This window comes from Myripristis murdjan, chromosome 11 (genome assembly GCF_902150065.1).
Source record: "Myripristis murdjan chromosome 11, fMyrMur1.1, whole genome shotgun sequence".
In the NCBI taxonomy this organism is placed as follows: Eukaryota; Metazoa; Chordata; class Actinopteri; order Holocentriformes; family Holocentridae; genus Myripristis; species Myripristis murdjan.
In genome coordinates this window covers 8,157,639-8,179,717 of record NC_043990.1, presented here as the reverse complement: position 1 = coordinate 8,179,717, position 22,079 = coordinate 8,157,639, and the positions used below count along the sequence as shown (strand labels likewise).

Sequence of the window (22,079 nt, the reverse complement as noted above, 5' to 3'; positions counted from 1 at the left end):
ATTCAAAATATGAATCTTTATTCATGACTGCCCAAGCCCGACCCGCGGACAAAATTTGTTACCCGTGGCAACACTTAAAAAGTAGCCCAATTTGGCGGAAAAAACGCGGACTTGGCAACCCTGCTTGTTTCAAGTGAAAATTTGCTTGAAACAAGAAACAAATTTTGCCAATGGAACAAGCAAATTTTTACTTGTGACTAGTGAGGGGCGATATGGACTAAAAATTTTATCACGATAATTTCTGGCATTTATTGCGATAACGATAGAAGTGACGATAAAAAATATAAAACAATTCAACTCCATCTTTTTGACTACAAATCTATCACCGCATTCAGTCTTGAGAACCCCACAAATACTGCTCAAAAATAATACTTACTGTAGTCAAATACGCTACTAAACTATACCAATTAAGTTTAAGTAGTACACCTGTACTGCATCCTTTGTAATCACTGCTTTTTTGCAAACTTTGCATATGACAGATGTTTGCTCCACGTCAGACTTACTGTAGCCAAACCAGTTCCAGATAATCGAGCTGGAGCCTCGTTTAGCAACGAGCTCTTCGCTATCAGCCCCGCCTTCCTCCATGCTTGTTATTGTGCTACACGTGTGAGCTGCCGGCTGCCAGCGGCGAGTGCGTTGCGCACGTAATTACGTCATCAACAGGAGTTTATCGTTATTATCGCGAGATGACATATTCTTACCGTGGGGAATTTTTTTGACGATATATAGCAAACGATAACATATCGCCCATCCCTACTTGTGACACAAGTGAACAAGTGAAAATTTTCTTGTTATTTCTGGTAGAAATAAGACATTTTTCCTTTAAATAAGACAAATAATCTTGGTAAGATTTGGACTTTTCGCAGCGCACACACACACACACACACACACACACACACGGAGGGGGGAACTCCATCGCTGTCACCGCTGCGACGAGTTCGGCCTTTTTTTTTTTTTTTTTTTTTTTTTTTCAAGTTTCCAGCGTGAAGTCACGTGAAGTCTCAAGACGTGGCGAAGGAGCCGGCTTCCGCGCTCCCACTGAAGCCGATTTGACGATTTTTTCGAGTCGAACACGTTGAAGGTCCTGGTTATTGTCTGCTTTTGGACACAGGAAGGCGTTTGTTTGTTTGTTTGTTTGTTTGTTTTTTTAATAGTGGTATCTGTACATAAATCAGAACAGAAGTTGCTTGCGGCTCTTTGCGGATTACGTTTTCTCGTCAGGTAGAAAATGCACATAATCACATGATCACACACTTGCAAAGCTTTAGGAACAAGGACGTAGCAGTAAGCGGCGGCTGAGTGGCCGTTGGATTTTCTTTTTGCTTTTTACAATGTTGTTGTTTTGTTGTTGTTGTGTTTTTGTTTAGTCTGGCTGATATGCAGAGTATGAGCTTGTCCCCGTGATTCAGTCCAACACAGTCACACTCAGCCACGGAGCGTCGCCACGATCCCCCCCGCTTTCCCGCCGTCGACTTCGATGCGACGACTCGTTTTCCCAGCAGCCAGTTTCCATCGCTTCTCTTTCTCTTTTAAATCCTCGTTTTTGCGAAATCCCACCGTCGGCGTGGAGGAGAGAGGAGCTGAGCGACGGCGTCTCCTCAGGCAGGGTGCGCGTTAAGCAGGTAGGTGTTGAGCGGATGTCGGCGATGGTGATGTTTTAGGGGAGCGGGAGGAGAAGGAGGAGGATTCGGACTCCTCTCTCTCTCTCTCTCTCTCTCTCTGCTCTTGCACCTCCTCCTCCTCTCACCTCCTCCCTCTCCCTCCCTCTCTCTCCCTCTCTTTCTCTCTGTCTCTCTCCACTCAGACGTAGATGGCAGTCCGGGAGATGACCGAGCCGTCTCTCTGGGACTCCATGTCATCGTCGAGGTACACGTCCATGTCCTCCTCGTCGCCGTGGCCGCGGCGGACGTGATAGGCCGGCGCCATCATGCCGCCGCCTCCCCCGACCCCTCCGAACCGGTCGTACCGCTCCTCTTCCTCCATGCTGTCGTCCAGCTCGAACTTCCGCCGCTCCGCCTCGTCCAGCTCGCCCCGGAGGAGGATGTCGTGGGCGGTGGGCGTGTTCCCGCCCGAGGGGTGGTGGAGGTGGTGGTGGTGGTGGTAGTCGTTGGCCTTCTCCGTGAGCGTCCCCGTGGCGTCGCAGCCCTCCCGGTACGTGTACATGGGCCCGTTGTTGTTGCCGCTGGTGCCGTTCTTGTTGCCGCCGCCGCCGCCGAAGAGCAGGCGGGCTTTGTTCCCGTAGCCGCCGCCGCCGCCGCCGCCGCCGCCGCCGCCGCCGCCGCCGCCGTCGGTGCTGCCGCCGCTCCCCGTCGTCATGGAGTCGCCGTTGCCCGGGTAGCCACGCCGCTGCTGCCGGCGGCTGCGGGCGACGAGCACGGCGACGAGGCCGGCGACCAACAGCAGAGCCAGGAGGGAGCCGATGACGGCGCCCGCCACGACGCCGGCGCTGGACGGATCCACCAAGGCCTCTGCAGAGGGGATGGAGGGGGGGGAGGAGGACGAAAAAGGGGGGGAAATGGATGGGGGACAGCAGAGGGGAAGGAATTGATGTTTTTTTTTTTCTTTTGTTTTTTTTTTGGTGGTTTAGTTCTTCTTGTAAATGTACTGCAGTGGCACAGTGTTCTTCTTCTACGTGTGCTACAATCCTCTTAAAAGTGTGTAGTAATGTTCTCCTCAGTGTAATTCCCCCGTGGTAAGGGTGCAGTCAGTCATTGCTGGGATCAGGCTGAATACGACTCATTCATTCTCTCCAAAGGGCTCGGTGCAGTGCATTGTGCAGCCTCTTTTTTTTCTTTTTTTTTTTTTTTACACACATGTATGTCCAGCTGCTGGCACTTGAGCTCGGCCGTCTCGCCCCCTTCCCAGCCTGCACTACGGCCACGCTCCTGTCTGTGTGTCATACAGCACCTCAGGTTGGTGTGAGCCAGGTTTGCCTCTCCACTCTTGTTTCAAGTCACAGATTTGAAACAAAAGTGAGAGATGGGTTAACAGCAGCAGCAGCAGCAGCAGCAGCAGCAAGAAAGTGTTTTTGTGCCCCCGTGTTGTCTCTGCCGCGGGTCGGAGGCCCGGCAGAGACAGACAGGCGGCCACAGAGACAGACAGGCAGATGGACAGACAGGCAGAGGGGTTAATCGGACAGGGAGGAGAAGTGGTGAAGGAAATGAGCACAAAGACACGCATGGAAAGTGCCGTTCTTCCACAAAAAGCCCTCCCATTTTTCACCTGCCGCCCCCCCAACCTCCACTCTCTTTATCCTCCTAATTACCCGCTCCTTATCCCCCTTATTCCTGTCTCATCCTCCCATCCTCTGCCTCCGCCGCTCCCTCCCCGTGCCTCTCTTATCGGTCAGCTAGTCAAACCGCGGGGCAGAGCGATCGCCCGCTGTCAACCTGGGACCGAGTCCAAATCTCCCTGATCAGGAGCACACAAAGGGAGAGGGTTCACACCGCGGCGCGGGGACTCACGCCGGGACATTTTTAAGAGGATTCACGGCGGGGACATGAGACAGAACCAGGTCCGGGCTCAGAGAGTGCGGGATTTGTACTCGCGCGGCCTCACGCTGGGCTAAAAAGAGTGGAAAAGAAAGAGTCAAAGCGGGCGAGCAGAGGGATCGAGACGGTGCAACAGAGCTGCACAGGGCCCGGCTAATGTTGCTCTTCCTGTGGACGGCATACTGATTTTCCTCCGGGGTGCGGCACGAGCAGAGGAATGCAAAATGGCAGGGAGAAACAACGGGGAAATGTGAACCCCCCCGTCCTGTTTTATGCAAATAGCAGCGAGGTTTTGCCAGCAGTCCTGGCAAACACAGCAGTGAATGCCAATCAAACAATCTGAGCTGAGCTGAAATGAGCACTGTGCCGGGTTACAAGCCAGGGCAGGACCAGAGAGGAAATGACATTTTTTTTTTTTTTTTTGCTAAAAAGTCACAGCGGACTTCAAATAATGATCTGTATGACATGAGCGAGTACGAGATGTGTTAAGCAAAACAGTGGGGGGGGGGGGCCTGGTGTGAGAGGTTGTGATGCACACACATTGTTTATGCAAGGCGGCGAGAGGAGAGGAGAAAAGCATCGGGACATCAAAGCCGAGGGAGCTCTTCGTTTGATTTCGCTCGCTCTCTGGCTCTGGTCTCAGCTGGGGACGCGGGAAGGTTATGCCAGGGTTAGACAGACGGGATGGGGGGGCGAGGCGGGGCTCCTGGGACAGGATATGATGTCTAAATTAGGGGACGCTGTGTGGTGATATCCAATTGAAGTGACAGAAGGCATTAAGGATGATGAATCCAACTTTCTCTGTCCTAGTTTCCTCTCTCTTCAAACTTACAGACTGGCATCGAAACGCGGCGCGCCGGCCAAAATGTTATTTATATTTATTGTGCCATTTATATTTAAAACATTAGCGCCATTTATCAAATGCCTGAATAAGAACGACAACTGAATAATGGACTTGCGTGGAAGGTCTTTGGTGACTGTCTTCCTTTTATTAATCAAGTGCTTAAAAATGCATTATTCTGTATAAGGCATAATGAACAATGCCCCTACAAAGGCCCATTAGAGCTGGCATGTTCATTTTTCAGTAAATCAGGGATGCAAGAGCAGTCTGTTTTTTTTTTTTTTTTTTGTCCAATGCAAAGTCCATAACTTAGAGCATTAAAACTGAAGGAGAAGTGACTGTGCCCAGCCTAAAGAAGTACAGGCCGTTTTGGCAGTGAGGCTGTTTTGTCTCCTGAGTAATGGCTGGCGGGACAAAACCGCCTCCTCGTCTTTATGTTAGTCAATGAATTACATCGAGTGCATCGCATCATCCAAAACCGGCTGTTGTTTAACACGAAGTTTTGGTGGGCGTCCTGGTGAATGAGTTGGCCGACGCCATGTAAATCATTTGTACTGGTTTCAAAACTAAACTGGATGTGTGAAAAAAAAAACCCAAAACAAAACAAAACAAAACAAAAAAAAACTCCAGCTTCCATTCAAATCAGAATCAGAATCAGAATACTTTATTGATCCCCAGGGGGAAATTACTTTTTGTTACAATAACAAGTCCCACTCCAAGTGTAAAGTAAAAAGAGCAAATAGTCAAGAAAAATAAAGAAAGGAATATAAATATAAATATATATAGAATAAAAAGAAAGAAAAAATATATGTACAAGTGCAAACATGGACAGGAGTTATTGCACTATAGGTTATTGCACCTAAGTATGGTATTGAATATGGATTATTGCACAGAGGGAATTTGCACAAGAGTTCGTTTATGTGCACAATGCTGCATGGCGTGTGACGGGCGTAGGGAGGCGCGGGGCGAACTCGTCGCTGGAATCCTTCAGAAAAGCCAGCTGCCTTCCAGTCAGCACTCAGGGCGCCGAAAGTCCCCGGGGCCCGTTTTGGGAGCCACATCCTGCAACTAGCAAGAACCACTGCTCAGAGATGCGCCTCCAAAAAAATAAAGAAGTACTAATTGAGTCACAAATGCTTCCCCAAACTGTTGCAAATTAGCAGCCATTGCGGCTCCCACAAGTGCAGCTCCAACAATGTTGTTAATGACACTGTTTAGTGAACGGAGCGCTAAAAAATTCTCCAAAGACAAACTTCCACAAGCAAAGCGTGTTTCCTTGGTGTCATGAACAGACAGGCAGACAGACAGACAGACAGATATGATATAGATTTCTCGCATCATGCCCTCTTTCTGCAGCCTCCCTTGTTATATTGCGCAGTATACTTTCTCATAAAGCAAATATGGATTAAACGAAATGATGTCAATATCTCGTTTTGGAATCAAACTCCTCGAGGTCACGCTAATCCGGCCGTGATAATTGATAAAACTGAGAGTAAAGGCTCAATAGCTTATTTCCCTAAGAGTATCATAAGGCTTTAGGTCATTCGATTATCTTTCCCTCATTTTCATAATTTCTCTGAGCTGCAGGCCATTTAATACTCCCTGAGATATGAGGCATCATGACATCACAGCTACTTCACCCAGTCACTGTCAAACCAAGTGAACTGGGACACGATGGTGTGACTGCGGGCACAACGGTGCAAATCAGTTTAATTTGTCGCGGAGCGGTTCTTTAATTTCATAACTTTCATAACTCAACTATTTATTTCGGAGCTAAAACAGAAGAGGATGATGTTGGGTAGCCGGCATGCACACACAAACCGGAGTAAGCTCATTAAAAGGGCATTTGCTTTTAAAAATGAGACACCTGTAAACACAAAGCTGCCTTAGCAATGTTGTCTAGTTGTAAGTGAGAAATCCAAACCTCCTGTAATCACGACCTGGCTGTGTGACGGTGCCAGCGCCCCTGTCATGGGCCCGGCTTGAATCGGCGCTGGAAAGCTGCAGGGTTTTTGGTTGCACGTGTTCATTCGGACAGATTTGGGAAACGTTTTTGCTCGTGGTGGGTCTCGCGGCGCAACTCTAATTAGACAACAGCACTTTTGGGAAATGCAGCCCGGCTCGGCTGGCCACAAACAAACCACAAACAAAAGAAATTACCATATTCTGATTGGTTTGTTTCAGATGCTGCAACCAAGAGTGTAAAATGCCCATTTCTTCTGATGCATTTGGCAATTTGGCCTAATAGGAGGGAAATTTGTAGATTTGTAGATTTATTTATTTTTAAAAGAAAGAAATGGGACAGTACATGCTAATGCACATATAAATGTAAACACGCGAGATTGTAGCCGTGTGGCTAATTTCCATCTCTAGTCCCATTGGCAGGTTGGTGTTGTACAACGTTCATTCACAATAACAACAAAACAAAACAAAACAAAACAAAACAAAACAAACAACATAGTTGATCATAAAACATACAGGCCAAGGCTCAGGGGACCATGCGCATTTCACCACAGCTTAAACACTAAATTAAACACTAAAATTATATGTCGAGGGGCTGGTTAAAGTGCAAAGTGCTAAAGTGTAAAGTGCATTATTGTATTGCAAATTGCCCAAGAAATATAAAGTGCTATTCTGATTGCCTAATACTCAATTGCATATTACAATAATCTAATACCAACGATGGAAATCATCATGGCAACCAATGGTGCCAATGTTAGGGGTTTGATTTTCAGTGCAGCTCAGTGGGTCAAGTATGACAGCGGCATGCCGGGGTGTGGAGTTAAAAACCCACGATGGACGCCAAGTCAGAATCATTCTGTTGGGCTGTTTTGGATTAAGTGGCCACCACATGACATTTGGTGAATGGTAAAATGTCAGTGTAGGCATCCATGGAGAGCAGAAACTCACAAAAAACCAGTGACGGTCCAAATAACGTCTTTGAGGGTTTTGGTGGACGTTGCGCTGACGTCCTTTATTATGATCCAAACAGCTAAACGGATAAAGGAACGGCCCCGCCAACAATGAGCCAGACGCACGATCAATGTCAGTGTCGAGTCCTCGTCAAAAGCCCTCCGAAACACTTTAGTAAACACCGCTCCGCGAAGATGCTCTCCAAAACATCTTCTCGAGAAAAAAAAAAAAAAGGAAAAAGAAAAAGCAGAGTGACTATCGTTAGCAGGAAAATAGGCCAGGCTTGTCATCCCTGGTCCTCATCAACAGCAGCAGCCTGCCTGCATTAAGAAGCACGGTGATAAATGTCATAGAGAGAGGCAGGGGAGCTTATATCAGTCTCTGTATTAGTGTCATGTACATGGAGGAGATTAGGGAGGAGAGAGAGAGAGAGAGAGAGAGAGAGAGAGGAGCACTGGAGATGGGGAGGAAACTATCCTCTACTCAGGCACATTCACAGCGGTGGTGCTAATCTAAATGAGGAGATTTGGGATGTAGGGAGGCAAGGTAGAAAAGGAAAGTTAGCATGGTGAAGCGAGGCAGACCGACAAAGTGTGTGTGTTCGTGTGTGTGAGCCAGGGAGAGAGAGAGAGAGAGGGGTGATAGATGGGGAGTGTGAAAACAGTGGGATCTAAATAATCTACTGTTGAGCTCCTGTGCCGCCGCTCTCCTTCCTCTCTCCTCGCCTCGTTTCCAGACCTCAATTAGGCCTGGAAAACAGCGAGCCGGGCGAACAGACGCCGCTAAAGCCAGAGGTAGTGACTACAAAAGCTCTTCGCTACAAATTTTCATTAAAGCCAGCTTTTGGTCAAGGACGAGTCACACTGTGAGGAAAATGTGCCCGTGAAACTATGCTCTGCAATGCTGGGAAAAAAAAAACGTATTTTTATTGGAGAAAATACAAAAAGGACAAAACACGTGTGTCTGACAAAGACCCGGGGCAGACTCTCAGGCTTTTTCTGTGTTAAATAAAATGTGCCATCAATTCTTTTTGTGTGCGCGCTGGATCCCACTCAGCCCGGCACCTGAGACAGGATGTGGGTGGAACTACTTTCAAAGGACTAGACATAATCCGTGTCTGTGAAACTGGCCTATTATGTGCCATACAACAGCAATTGCACCCCGGGGTCCCGGATCCCCATGGGTGAGCTTCTGAGACGACAGGAAAAGTTGCCAGGAATCAGAAAGAGTGAGAGAAAGGCAAACGCGCGCGGTGCAGCCCGGACATTTCTGTGCATATCGCTAAAAATATCTGCCGAGAGCTCGGTGGCTCCGGGAAAGGCGAGCATACGCTGCATAAGGCGGTATCAATTTTAACGCAGCGAGCTTGCAATATTAAGAAGACGACTCACAGGCCTGTCAGGGATGAAGAAGGCTTGCAGGCTCGGTATCGATAGTGTAAAATAATGCAAGAGTGCCAATGAGCAAGGACACCGACGTACGAGCAGAGCAACCTGCAGAGTTTTACTTAGACGGGCATTTCTTGGAGGAAGAGCTGTTCTGGAAGCAAAAAAAAAAAAAAGATATATATATATAATCTCACTGGTTGAATTAAACATCAATGGGCAGAGCCAAAGAAGCACAGTTTCTAAGGCTAGGTAGCATCAGCATGAACCCCAGCGAGGCGAGGCGTAAGGAGGGAGGAGGCTAAATCTTATGAAGCCAATCATTCTTGCAACTATTTCATGTCATTTCATACATTTTTTTTTTTTGTCCCCTTAATTGGAGAAATTTGCCTCGGGCTCAGTGTTGGCAGGTAGACAGACACATTGCACATATCAGTCACCCTGACATTCCTACACAGAAATAAATATGGGCTTAAAATAACCACATGCATCATATTGTTGAAAACCAGCCAACCTTATAAACCGAAATCAACCAAACAAGCATTTAAAACCAAATAAAACAGTAACACTTTACAATAAGAGTACAACAATTAACATAGTTAACATTAGTTAATGCCGTAATGGTTAATTAACTGTTAGTTAAGGATTATTATGGCATTTACTAATGTTAATAATATCTACAATAACCCTTAAATAACATATAAATTAATACCTCAGCATGAACAGCATTAGTACATAATCCTTAGACACATTAGTTAACGGTTAGTTAACTGTTACTTCATGTTTATTACCTGTTACTTCATGTTTATTATGGCATTAACTAATGTTAATTGTTGTACTCTTACTGTAAAATGAACCAATAAAGCCAAACCATATGAGTGCTAAATCAATAAGTGCTGAATGAAGTGGTAAAACTAAACCAGAGACAGTGGGACACATCGGCAGGCCACTCGCTTTCATCAGTAATGGACAAATTAACGTCTACTAACGTCTGAGACGACATGCACGGCTCTCAGGTTATCAACAGCTGTCATCAGAGCTTGACAACCTGATCAAATGCAGCGCTGTCAACTCATTCCAACTGCTGCAAAACCTCACCACTGTCACTCATCTCATCATCGGAGGGTTTTTTTGTTTGTTTTTTTTTTTTGCTACACATGCACCGCAGCTCATTCAACAGTTAATTACGTGATGACAAACATGTTGCAGATAAGCACAATGGGAGACTGTTTCCTATTTAAGGAGCCCCCCTCCGTGACAGTAACACACTGTTGAGGGTGTGAGGCGTCTCCTCCATCGACTTCCATTCAAACTGAGCAGCGTTTGATCTCCTTGTCAGGGAGACCGAAAAGAAGGAGGAGGCATGGCTTCGGGCGTTACGGCTTTTAAAACAAAATACATGGTTTCCCTTACAGAGCGGCTTTGGTGATACCCAGTGAGACGAGCTGGCCCTCATCCTCCAAGATCATAAACATAAACATCATTAATGCATGAAAAAAGAAGTCATTGCCATTTATGTTTCATTTATATTCTCGCAAGCGGTCTGTATTTACCAGTTTTGCAGTTTGCTAATTGGCTTTAATTGGAAAGAATGTGTCTCCAAAAAAAAAAAAAAAAAAAAAAAAAAATGTTCATATAAACTCCAACCTGTTAGCCACCTGCTCTTTGAGTAAACCTGGAAAGTAGTTACCACTATCTAACAGCTGTGTGTTTACATAGAAGGCTTTAGTATATTTCCACAGATGAACATGCATCCAAAATAAACTTCAGAAAAAAAAAAAAAAAAAAAAAAATCAGGATGAATGATGACTTTCCAAACAAGGAGCCGTGTGTGTGTCTCATAATCCACGGGGCCATCACAGCCGTGAGCCAGGGTGGGAGGGGTGAGGCAGAGGCTACGTCTTTATCAGGGTGGGTTAATGGGGCCCCGAGGCAACAAAGGCTGGAAATCACAGATAAACAGCAGGGAGATGATTTGAAGATAAGCCATTCGCAGACACAGGAAACGGAAGAAAAATTATTTTATCTGCTGATTTGGACGGCGAGGTAATTTTTTTTTTATGGAATTACCTTTCGGATGCGGATTCGGCCGTGTTAGGAAACATTCTTCTCCCTTGGGAAGTGGACACGGCGGGGTCACACTAAAGGACATGTTGCAATAATAAAAAAAAATAAAGGACAACGAGACCTTTCCGGTGGATGTGAGCGCGCAGGTACTCGCGTAGCGTCCACCTGAATCCACTTAGCATTCATTTACCAACAATAAAGTGCAGCCACCGTGCCGTTTTCCAGAAGAACAAAGCATTTCTCTGAATTCGAGTGTGGAAAAGTACAAGCAGCAGCAGCGGCAGCAGCGATGGTGGTATACCATGAATGTGAAGCTCGGCCACGGGGCTTCACTCCCAGCAAAAGCCCGAGGCAGTCGGTGCAATTTAAACAGCTGATTACAGAGCCGCATGTACACGTGCCCTTTGCATTAGTGCATAATGGCAGAGACAGGAAGTGGTGACCTGCACTGCTACGGATTTAAAGGAGCTTTATTACAGAAAATAAATAAATAAATAAAAGTTCCTCCCAGGTCCACGGGTGTTGCTGCAGCCTGAGCTGTGATTTAAATGCTGTTAAAAGACGGAGACGGTGGTTCCCGCTTCACAATCCTAAATTTCCATCGTTATTTAGATCGAGAGAAATGCAGAATGTTAATTACCAGAACCTATTTTGCCAAGAAATGTATTATTCTTTTTTTTTTTTTTTTTTTTTTTTTTTTTTTTTTAATGGAAAAGTGAACGTTTACCAACATTGAGCATGTTTTTGGACACAGCTCAATTTCTTCCTTTGGAAAAAAATAACTCTTGGAAGTCGCCGAAGACGTGACTTATGAACGTATCTGATTGGTCACTGTCTGTGTATTGTAATTGCATTTATGGGTTTTCGATGAGCTTTTTGTTATGGTACTGTTGCATTTCCTTTTTGTATTTTTATCTATTTATTTATTGGGTTTTTTTTTGTTTCTTTTCTTTTCTCTGTTTTTTTTGTTTATTTTTTACGTGGGTATGTACGGGGTGGTGGAATGGGGTAGGCGTGGGGCGTACTTGTACACCCATGAAGCGAATAAATACTGTTGGATATCTTTTTTTTTTTTTTTTTAATAACTGCAGGAAAATAAAAAAAAGAGGATAAACTACATTTCCATCAGCCTGTCCCTACAGCGGGGGGCAGCGGCAGCCATTCTTGAGGGCGGAGCCACCGGTCCTGTCAGCCAATCAGCATCCTGTGGCTCATCGACCATGAATGAACGTCTCCAAAAATGGCTGGTTGGAAAACAAGTCGGCGAAATTATTTTATCGCAGTGTAATTTATATCAAATTGCCAAAAATTTAAAAAAAAAAAAAAAAAATGAAAATACAACCTCTCATGCACACACACTTTAAATATACATGCAGCATAACACAGGAAAACCATACGATAGAGATGTGAGGAGCATGACACGCTCTGGCTTCTGTGACTGCAAAACCACAGCGAATATCTCTGTCACACACACACACACACACACACACACACACACACTGTACAGATGTAAACACACACGGTGTTACTGTATTTGCAGACGCCCACACAGATACACACAGCTATATGAAGACACTTTCTCTTTATTTCTCTTTCAGTTGCACTCATACACACACACACACACACACACACACACATGCATAGAAACACAAACACACACAAGCCTCAAACCACAGGGCACTCAAAGGCTTCAGTGTGTGTTTGCATCACATCTCTAACTGAGCCACAGTGGTTGCATCCATCTCTGTCTCTCTCTCACACACACACACCCTCCTTAATTACATCTGATGACACTCACATATGCGCACACACACACACACACACACGCACGCGCACACACACAGTCACAATATCCATTTAATTACTCCGATTATCCCTGATTTTCTCTCTCACTTTCATAAAAAAAAAAAAAAAATCATACACAAACTCCCCCCCCCCCCGCTCCGACCACTGTGCGTTTCCATGACGATCTCAATCATTTCCTCATGCAACGCCTCGATGCTGCGGTGAGGGAGGGAGGGAGGGAGGGAGGGAGGGAGGGGCTGTGGGGGGATTTCCTGCCCAAATCATCTTCGATTCTGTCTCTTCATCATCACAGACTCCGGCCGTCGCTTTTCATCTCCGACTCTTTCTCGCGCTTTTCATCAGCGAGAAAATAAACGAGAGGAGGAAGGAGGGAGGGAGGGAGGGAGAGGGAGAGGGAGAGAGGCTGAAATAAGTGTAAGCCACACCGGAAAAGAAAAATGCAAGAGAGAGAGAGAGAGAGAGAGAGAGAGAGAGAGAGAGAGTGAGACAAAAGGTGGGGAGAGAAAAGAGTCAGGATGACTTTTTGTGAGTGTTGTCTTCTTCTTCTTCTTCTTCTTCTTTTTTTTTTTTTCTTGTCACTTTGCTTCTCCTCGGAGACGCTCGGCTTTCTAAATGGACGCTTCCTGACAGAGCAGGCAGATGGGATGAGAAGTAAAGAGCAGAGACAGACGGGAGGGAGGGAGACAGTAAGAAAGGGAGGGAGCGAAGGGAGAGATGCATGATGGATGGATGGATGGAAGTGGAGATGAATGGATGGATGGATAGATTCATCTCTTCCAAGCTCATTACCCCTTTTCACCTTGAAAGCTCTCTGGCATTTGCTTTTTGGATTTTTTTTTTTTTTTTTTTTTTTTCCCGAGAAAAAGTTAGGAAGACACACACATGGGAGCTGTGTGTACATGCCCACACAAACACACACACATGCAACTCAATGTAATCCACTGCCGGAGTACCCTACTTTCACATTCCCTCTCATACACACACACACACACACACACACGCTTGCACACACACTCCGTCTAATTAAGTCTCTCCCATTCTGCAGCCCCCCTGCAGAGGTTATGAACTTCAGGAGGTTTCCCAAGTGGCTTCCAACCCTCCTCTCCAGCCCCGCAGTCATTCAGCATCCAGCTGCTGCACACACACTTAGACACACATGCGCGCACACACACTCACACACACTCAGAGAAAGACACACACACACACGCGCACACACAAAAACCTCCCTAAACGATTTCCCCACTCCTGGCTCCATTCACCTCAATCACCACTCTCAGCTGCAGTGTCGATGCACAAAAATGCACGTGCGCACACACACACACACACACACACGCACACACACACACACACACACACACACACACACAAAAGCGCCTTCACTCATTTTTGGCAAGGCTCTGGCAGCGTATGTGTATTCGCCAAAGCGCTGGACCCTTTCTCTCATTTGCACACACATACACACACTCTCTGACACTCTCTCTCTCACACACACACACACACACACACCCAACCACACATAAACCTCACTCTGACACAACACCACAGGAATGTAGGGCCTCAGAGGGAATAAACCCGGAGCTCAGAGTTTTACTGAGCACAGATTAACAGCACAGTTGTAAAAAACACAGCCATAAAAACGCACTGCGAGGCACAACAATGGAAGCAACACGGCTGGATATTGATTCGGAGCGCTTGTACATCCGCTCACCCCGGTCATATAGGTGGAGAGCCCAATACGATCTGCCCGCGGTGAACATCACGATGCAGCAAACGGAGACGACGAGCACTCTTGCCCGGAGCCGCGTTTCAAAAAGGCTTTTCCACCTGTTGATACAGCAGCGGCCTCACAAGAATTTATTTAAAATGAGAAGCCATCAGGGTCAAATCAAGTTCTCGCACTGGCTTCGTTCAACACCTCTGAAAGGAGTCCAGAACGTGAATCCGCTCCTCTAACCGGCAGAGTTATTTTATTCCTCCTGGTGTAATTACACAAGGCTACGTTGTTGTCGTCGTTAAAATAAAAAAACTTAAATTTTGATGCTTTCTTATTCATACTTGAACTGAAGGTTTACACGGGCACTTATCTGCTGAATGAGCCTGATGATCCCCGGGCGTTTGAAGCCCATTAAGAAACAATGAGAGAATAAAAATCCTCTTCATGAAAGGACTGAAAAATCGACTTCTGCAGATTCAGCCCGTGTTTTACATGCGGCCACCCCCGAGGTGAAATGGAAATGTCTTCCATGTCCGGCACATTTCAATATTTTTTTCTCCTCTTCCTCGAGCGGCTGCACAAGGCCGTGCGACGTCCTCAAGCCGCGGATAATTAGCCGGGCCTTGGAACCGTGTGTCTTGGCTGAGAGTGATGTGACCTTAAAGGGGGTCGAGAGCCTCCGGTTCGTCACATGTCTTGTACGAGCTGCCGTGCCTCACAAAGCCCCCTTTGGAAGTCACATCTCTGCAATTAGCCTTGAGACATTGTTACAGTAGAAGACGGCGCTCGAGTGCCGCACTCGTTTTTGAACTCTGATACATTCAAAGCCGGATCGTTGCTTGCAAAACGAGGACACAGAGCCGGCTCGCTGCTTAGAGAGACGGAAAGAAAATATATTTACCAATATATTAAATGAAATATATGGTAATATATTGGAATATATTACATTTAATATATGGAATTACAAAATATTGAAATATATTTTATATTTGAAAATGTATTTCAATATATGGAATAATACATAAGTAATTGCGCATTTCAGATATTGCAATATATTGCATATGAATATATATGTGTTTTAATCCCATAGTATGTCATTTTATATTTAGAAATATCCTCCATAATGTATTTAGATTTATATTTGATGAATACTGGGTACATATATTTAAACATACATGATCTATGACTTTCCAATTATATGGGAGCATGTATTGGAAATATATGTAGAGATATATGCCATGCATGGTCCATGCATATGTTATGGTTGTTTATAGAAGGTATATGCATATATTGCAGTATATTTGAACATATAAAGACAAACTATTACATGTAAAAATATATTGCCGTTTTTGGTCTTGATTGCAATATATATATTTTTTATATGTCTCAATATATAGACATGTATGGTCTATGGATATATTTCAATATACTAGAAAATATAAAGACTAGTTCCCATATTATCCAATGGATCACATGATATTTTCCAATATACTGCAATATATTTTTTATATGTATCAATATATAGACATGTGTGGTCTATGCATATATTTCAATATACTGGAAAATTTAAAGACTAGTTCCCATATATGGAAATGTATTATCCAATAGATCACATGATATTTTCCAATATATTGCAATATATTTTTGTTTCGTAAGGGCGTAGTATGAAGGTAACAGTAGCTTGAATGTTTGCTTCCTCTGGGTTGATTAAAAACACATGACGAGCTGGTGAAATACGAGCGTGTGTCCAGACTGTGGTTTCTGCCTCGGCTCATTCTGGCGATACTCGTCTCTCCAAGCATGAGTAACTGTTGGCCGTCGAACGTCAACATCCATCTCTTTCTACCCATAAACCCTTGCGCTGCGGGGTCATTTCCTGCCGTTGGTTTTGGGAAAACGCCCTCAGTCCTCACAAAGAAAAAAAAAAAAAACAAAAAAACCCCACACCGCAGTTCACTTGGAAGACAACCAATCACGTCAAAGCACTGCTGTGATTATTACCGGAGTTCAAACGCCTGGGCTCTTACCTGTCCAAACGCACCAAAGTGAGGGAGGTAAACACCGCAGAGCTTGAATAATTGATGACGCACTCGCAGCAAACTTGGTGGGAGACGTGTGAGTGTGTTTGGGAGGAATTCAGAGAGGAAGACATCCCGAGTCACACGGTGGGGAGACGCGGCAATTAAAAATAAAACGACCGAAATACACAACTGGAAACTGCACTTACTGCCTCTGCACAGGGACTGCCCCATCTTTGGCCTTTAAAGTGTCTCGCTGATGCCAGGCGGCGGGACGTGGGGCGGGGGGCGCGGGCCGGGCGGGGGGCGGGGTTTTATTTTGTTTACCGAGGGCCTGAAGCCTTTACCCGCGAGACGCAATAAAGAACAGCCTCCGTCAGCCGAGCGTGTCCACATGAAGGAGCATTTAATGCAAAACTATAGCGATCCATCATCCACTGCTGCTTACTCACTGCCTCCCCGAACATGTCACCTTCGCGCACACACACACACACACACACACACACACATATATGCGTGCACACAGAGACGTCAAGTGGACCGGGTTCACTGGTTTAATGAACATTATTGATGGGACGGCGAAGGCACCGCTGGCGTAATTAGCGCGCCGTCTCACACCTACACGTCTGCGGCTTCATTACTTCGACGCGCATTCTACCTGTTATGCACACGCACACACACACACACACATGCACACACACACACATACATGTACATATAAACGCACACTCATGCTTCATAAACGAACATCCTGGGTAGCACGCTCACCCTGGATTGCATTATGCACTGAATTTGCACTGGTGCTGTATGCCTGTGTGTATATGTGCATGGGTTTGTGTGTGCGTGTGTGTGTGTGTGTGTGTGTGCCAGTATTGTGCACTGTCAAATGTATTTTTAGTCTCATTCTGCTCGGCTGAATGCAGGGAGCTGATTGGATCCAGACCTTGGCTGTTGATACTGATCAACAAAACCAGCTGAGTGAAAAACAGCCACCACCCCCTCCCCAGCTCTCCCTCTCTCTCGCCCCCTCTCTCTCTCTCTCTCTCTCCATCTCACTATTTCCCGTGCCCAATCTATCTTCCACTCTCTAAGTCACCCTCAATTCCTCCATCTCTCTCTCTCTCTCTCTCCCTCCGCCGCTCCCTCCATCCCCCTCCCACTTAACTGGGGCAGTTTGTGGTCGGGTGACTCATTTCTAAGGAAACCTGGACCGTGGAGGAGAGGGTAAGGGGAGGGAGGGAGGGAGGGGGGGTGAGCGAGTGGGTGGGCGAGCAAGAGAGGAGAAGGGGCCCGAGAGAGTAAAGGGATAAAGGGAGGGAAAGTGAGCAAGAGGAAGCGATATATATATATATATATAAAAAAGGGATGTGTGTGCGTGCCTTCACTCATTTCAGATGGATCAGTTCTATTCTTTCAATAGAGAAGAGGAAGAAAGAGAGGGGGAGGGAGAAAGGGGGGGCGGAGGGCACCCAGATATACAGAGAAGAGGAGAAAACAGCAGCCCGCCCCACTGCCGACAGGATTAAGTTGGCTCTCTAAAGCCACTGCTCTTTTCCTTCCTTTATCCTCTCTCTCTCTCTCTCTCTCTCCCTCTCCCTCCCCCCCCTCTCTCTCAGGAATGTGATCAAAAGTACAAAAGGGCAGCAAAGCGGCAGATGCACTGTACTGTATGTGTTGTCTTTCCCGTGCCTCGTGTTGCTATGCGATCTGTCCGAGACACAAACCTGCTCCCTCGCTTCGCTTTCAACATGCAGCTGTTGATTAAAAAAAAAAAAAAAAACGCCTCATAAAGCATCAATAGATCAATAAATCAATCGGAGACATGACGCCGCGTTCATCTCGGCTCGAAACTCGTCAGTAAGCGAGTGCAAAATGAACTCTGAGCTCCGAATGACAAAGTTGGGAATTCGGGCGGCGTCTCAAAGCTCTGGTTTTCTCCGGTTTCAGCTCAAGTGAACGCATCGTCTTCTGTCGTTGATGGTGAGAACTGAATAGACTCTGCAGACACTTTTGGTTTTTTATCCCCCCCCACAAGGAGGAAAATGCAGAGTTTGTCCTGGTGTTTTTTCCCCGAGCTGACACCACGAACGCACCGCTGTCACAGGCCGGGAACACGCGAGTCGGGAATTCCAAGTCTCGAGTTGAAACGAACGCAGCATTTGCATAATTACGGTAAACAAACACGACGACTGCTGACAAGACCGCTGGCCTCCATACCGGCTCCTTGGATGTCGGTTTGGAATCTGTTGCATTGCTTTAATGCACAAAAAGAGAGAGAGTGATTTATGGCACAAAAAAAAAGGAAAAGCAGGTTATCCTTCCTCGATTCACAGTGCGAGCGGCAGCATCCTCTTTGCACTGCAGAAAGTCCAAATCTTACCAAGAATATTTGTCTTATTTCAAGTCAAAATGTTGTATTTCTAGTCAAAATATCTCATTACACTTAAAATAAGACATGATCACCTCAGAAATAACTTGTTTTTAGACGAGTTTCACTTGTTTCAAGCCAATTTACACTTAAAACAAGTGAAAATTAGCTTGAAACAAGAAACAAATTTTGCCAATGAAACAAGCAAATTTTCACTTGTGAAGATTTGCTTGTTGAAAATCGTCTAAAAACAAGTTATTTCTGAGGTGATCATGTCTTATTTTAAGTGTAATGAGATATTTTGATTAGAAATAAGACATTTTGACTTGAAATAAGACAAATAATCTTGGTAAGATTTGGACTTTTTTGCAGTGTGGGGGTCAGGAAAGCAACAGAGGAGATGAGAAATGGCGGTCATTAATTTGCAAAGCAGCCCCGCCGGCGTGAGGTGGAAGCAGCTTCTGATCATCTGATTCCTCCTCCGCAGATCTCATCTGGGAACGGGACAGCTCCGATTATCTTTTCGTCTGAATCTTTTCCGATGTGCCGTGTCCCTTCATGGCCCCGTTGAGGAGGACGCTGCTGATTTGGCGTCCGCGTGGATGATGGAAGGACAAACGGTGTCATGTGGAGGGAAGGGTGGAGAGGTGAGACTGCTCCAAAAACCTGGGAAGCTTTTACTGGTTGAATTTTTTTAAAAACGCGCTGTTTTTCCAACAAGTCAAAGTATTGGAGATTCATTTCATGGAGAGGGCTGCTTTCCTCCTCGACTCTCTCTCTCTCTCTCTCTCTTTCTTCCACTTCTCTCGCCTTCTTGCCTTCCATTTCTTCTTTCTGCGACCTTCTGCCCTCTCTCTTCCCTCTCTCTCTCTCTCTCTCTCCTGTCCTTCCTCCACCTCACCTCACGACACTCTTCCTCTCGGACCGAATGACCTCGCGCCGCTCTCGCTCGCCCGCTCCCTCTCTCTCTCTCTCCCTCTCTCTCCATTGATCAGTCCGTAGTGGATTAGCTGTGGGTTGAGATAGCGGTCTGACCCGGGCCGGCCCTGAGCGGGCCCTGCTGGCTAATTGAAAACCGGCACACTGGTCCACAGGATTAGAGGATGCTCTGTCTGGCCTTTGATTAAACACACACACTCACACACACACACACTCACACACACACACACACACACACATAGAGAGAGAAAGAAAGTTGGCCCCGAGGCCTTTGGCTGGGCCAGGCCAGGAGGACTGAGTCTAAAAAAGAAGCAAGAAAAGTGAGTACTCGGCATAAACTGGTTATTTATGTGTGTGTGTGTGTGTGTGTGTGTGTGTGTGTGTGTGTGTGTGTGTGCTGGTGTTCAGGAGTGGACTGCATTACACAGAAACAGCCGAGGGTCTTTATCTGAAATGGAAAGCAGCAGCAGCAGCAGTGCAGAGGTAATCTCAGTCCGTTCCCTTCGTCAAGCGAAAGCCACAGATAGCATGAACTGTATCATCTGACCCGGTGTGTGTGTGTGTGTGTGTGTGTGTGTGTGTGTGTGTGTGTGTGTGTGTGTGTGTGTGTGGGTTTGTTTCACAGAATGACTCCATGGGTGGATGTACACAGTGGAAACAGTGTTTGCATGTGTGTGTGTGCGCGTGCAAAGAGAACTGTTACATGTGATTGTGCCTGAAGTCAGACGGAGAAAACCACAGCTACTGGAAGAGAGAGAGAGAGAGAGAGAGAGAGAGAGAGAGAGAGAGAGAGGGAGAGATTGGAGGAACTGGGAAGAGGCCCAGGGGGAGGCTGATGCTGTATGTGACGAGCCAGTTCATGTCTAATTGCATGTGTGTGTGTGTGTGTGTGTGTGTGTGTGTGCATTCATGCCTGAATCTGCACCATCCCCCCCGCTCCTGATTGAAACCAGCAGCTCGGCTCGGCTCGGCTCCGTCCACGAGCCTCCCCGTCCCGCCTGCGTCAGCCCGCCGAGCCCCGGACCTGAAATATTCAGGCGAGGGAACGCAGAGAAACAAGCACCTCGCTTTAAAATATTTAGAGCGTACAGCACGCGGCGCTCACCCCGCTGCTCCGCTGCTACTCCGCTCCGCCGGTTACGTATCAATAATGCATCCTGTTTCGACAAGACGGATACATATCAAACGAAAAGGCTGCGTTTGGACGCCGAACGGTGTGTGTGTCGGTGAGGCCGGGACGCAGGGACGCAGGGACCTAAAATCCTCCGCTGGGCTCTGCTGAAAATGTCTCCCAGGGGTCCGTTCAATATTCAGCACCGCACCGCCCAGAGAACCCCTCTCGACGAGGCGTTTAGGCTCAGCTTTAGAATCCTACTTTTCTTTTAAAAAGTATAAAAAAAAAATAAATAAAATAAAAAAACCCTAACCCTGTCAGTGGGGTGAAGTGCATTTGCATCAAATGCGGAGGAGACACCGTATCTTGAAATCAAGCTATAAATAAATCAAACGGAAAAACAAAATAAAATAAATCCTCGAGATGGTTCACATTTCCAACTCAAATGAAATTACGCCACTTCACTTTTTTTTTTTTTTTTTTTTTTACTCTTGAGAAAAACAGGATTTCACAACGCGGCGCCGGGCTCGCTGACTCTCCAAGGCGGAAAGAAATTGTCCCACTTTGCTCTTTATCTGCTTCACGTGTCTGAATGAGCTGACCCGGCGCCTCCACCATGAGACGTCCACCTGGAACACCTTGAAGAGAGGAGCTGTTGCTTCTCCCCGCTTAAGGTCTCGCCACATTTCACTTTAATTCTTCGTCGCCGGAGCCGCGTCTGTCTTGAAGGACAAGAAAGGAACCGCCGGCGGCAGAAAATGTAACACCAACATTTGGCTCGTTTCCCAGGAAATAATCTCGCAATGAGACTTGGTGCAAAGAACTCAGAGACAGCACCCTCCTTACTCCTCAGTTTTCACCTCCTGAACCCTATTTTTACTCATTTCCAGCTAATCAAAGGCCTAATCCCCTGTGTTAATTCTGCTAATTTGTTCCTGCACCGCACCGCCACACACACATTTTTCTAAATTTATACCTGTTATGCTCTATGGCAGCATTTTGTGTTTTAAAGCTAATTATAGGCCAAATCCTAATGAGGTGTCGTTTCTGTACCTACCGCACAGGACGGGACATTTCCCAAAAAAATTTGCTTCTGTTTTTGATTTGTTTCCTTAAATTATAAGTCGCCTCAAAATGGAGGAAATTCCTCTGATTGGTTTCTACTCCCTTGATATTTTTCCTCTCAAGTTACTGGCATACCAAAAAAACAAAAAAACAAAAAAACAAAAAACAAAAAAACCCCAAAGAAACGCACTGCTGTGTAGCTGCCCTTCTATTAATGCATGAATCTGTGGTGCATTCAAGGACATCCCAGCATTCAAATACTGTTTGCAGCAAAAAAAAAAAAAAAAAAATTCTCTGCGAGCAATTGAAGGTGATAAACTGTAAATGGAGGATGATTCAGCCTTTAGACAGAGCGGGT

The 22,079-nt window shown here is 46.0% G+C and overlaps 1 protein-coding gene across 1 annotated transcript in view; it reads right to left on the bottom strand.

The window, feature by feature from the left end:
* Positions 1–944: 944 nt before the first annotated feature.
* pvrl2l (PVR cell adhesion molecule related 2 like) overlaps positions 945–22,079 on the bottom strand; it is a 195,546-nt gene continuing 174,411 nt past the window's right edge. Inside the window, exon 7 of the mRNA XM_030063027.1 lies at positions 945–2,468. Within this exon, the coding sequence (XP_029918887.1) occupies positions 1,801–2,468 (668 nt within the window). The 3' untranslated portion in view covers positions 945–1,800. The remainder of the gene's footprint in view (positions 2,469–22,079) is intronic.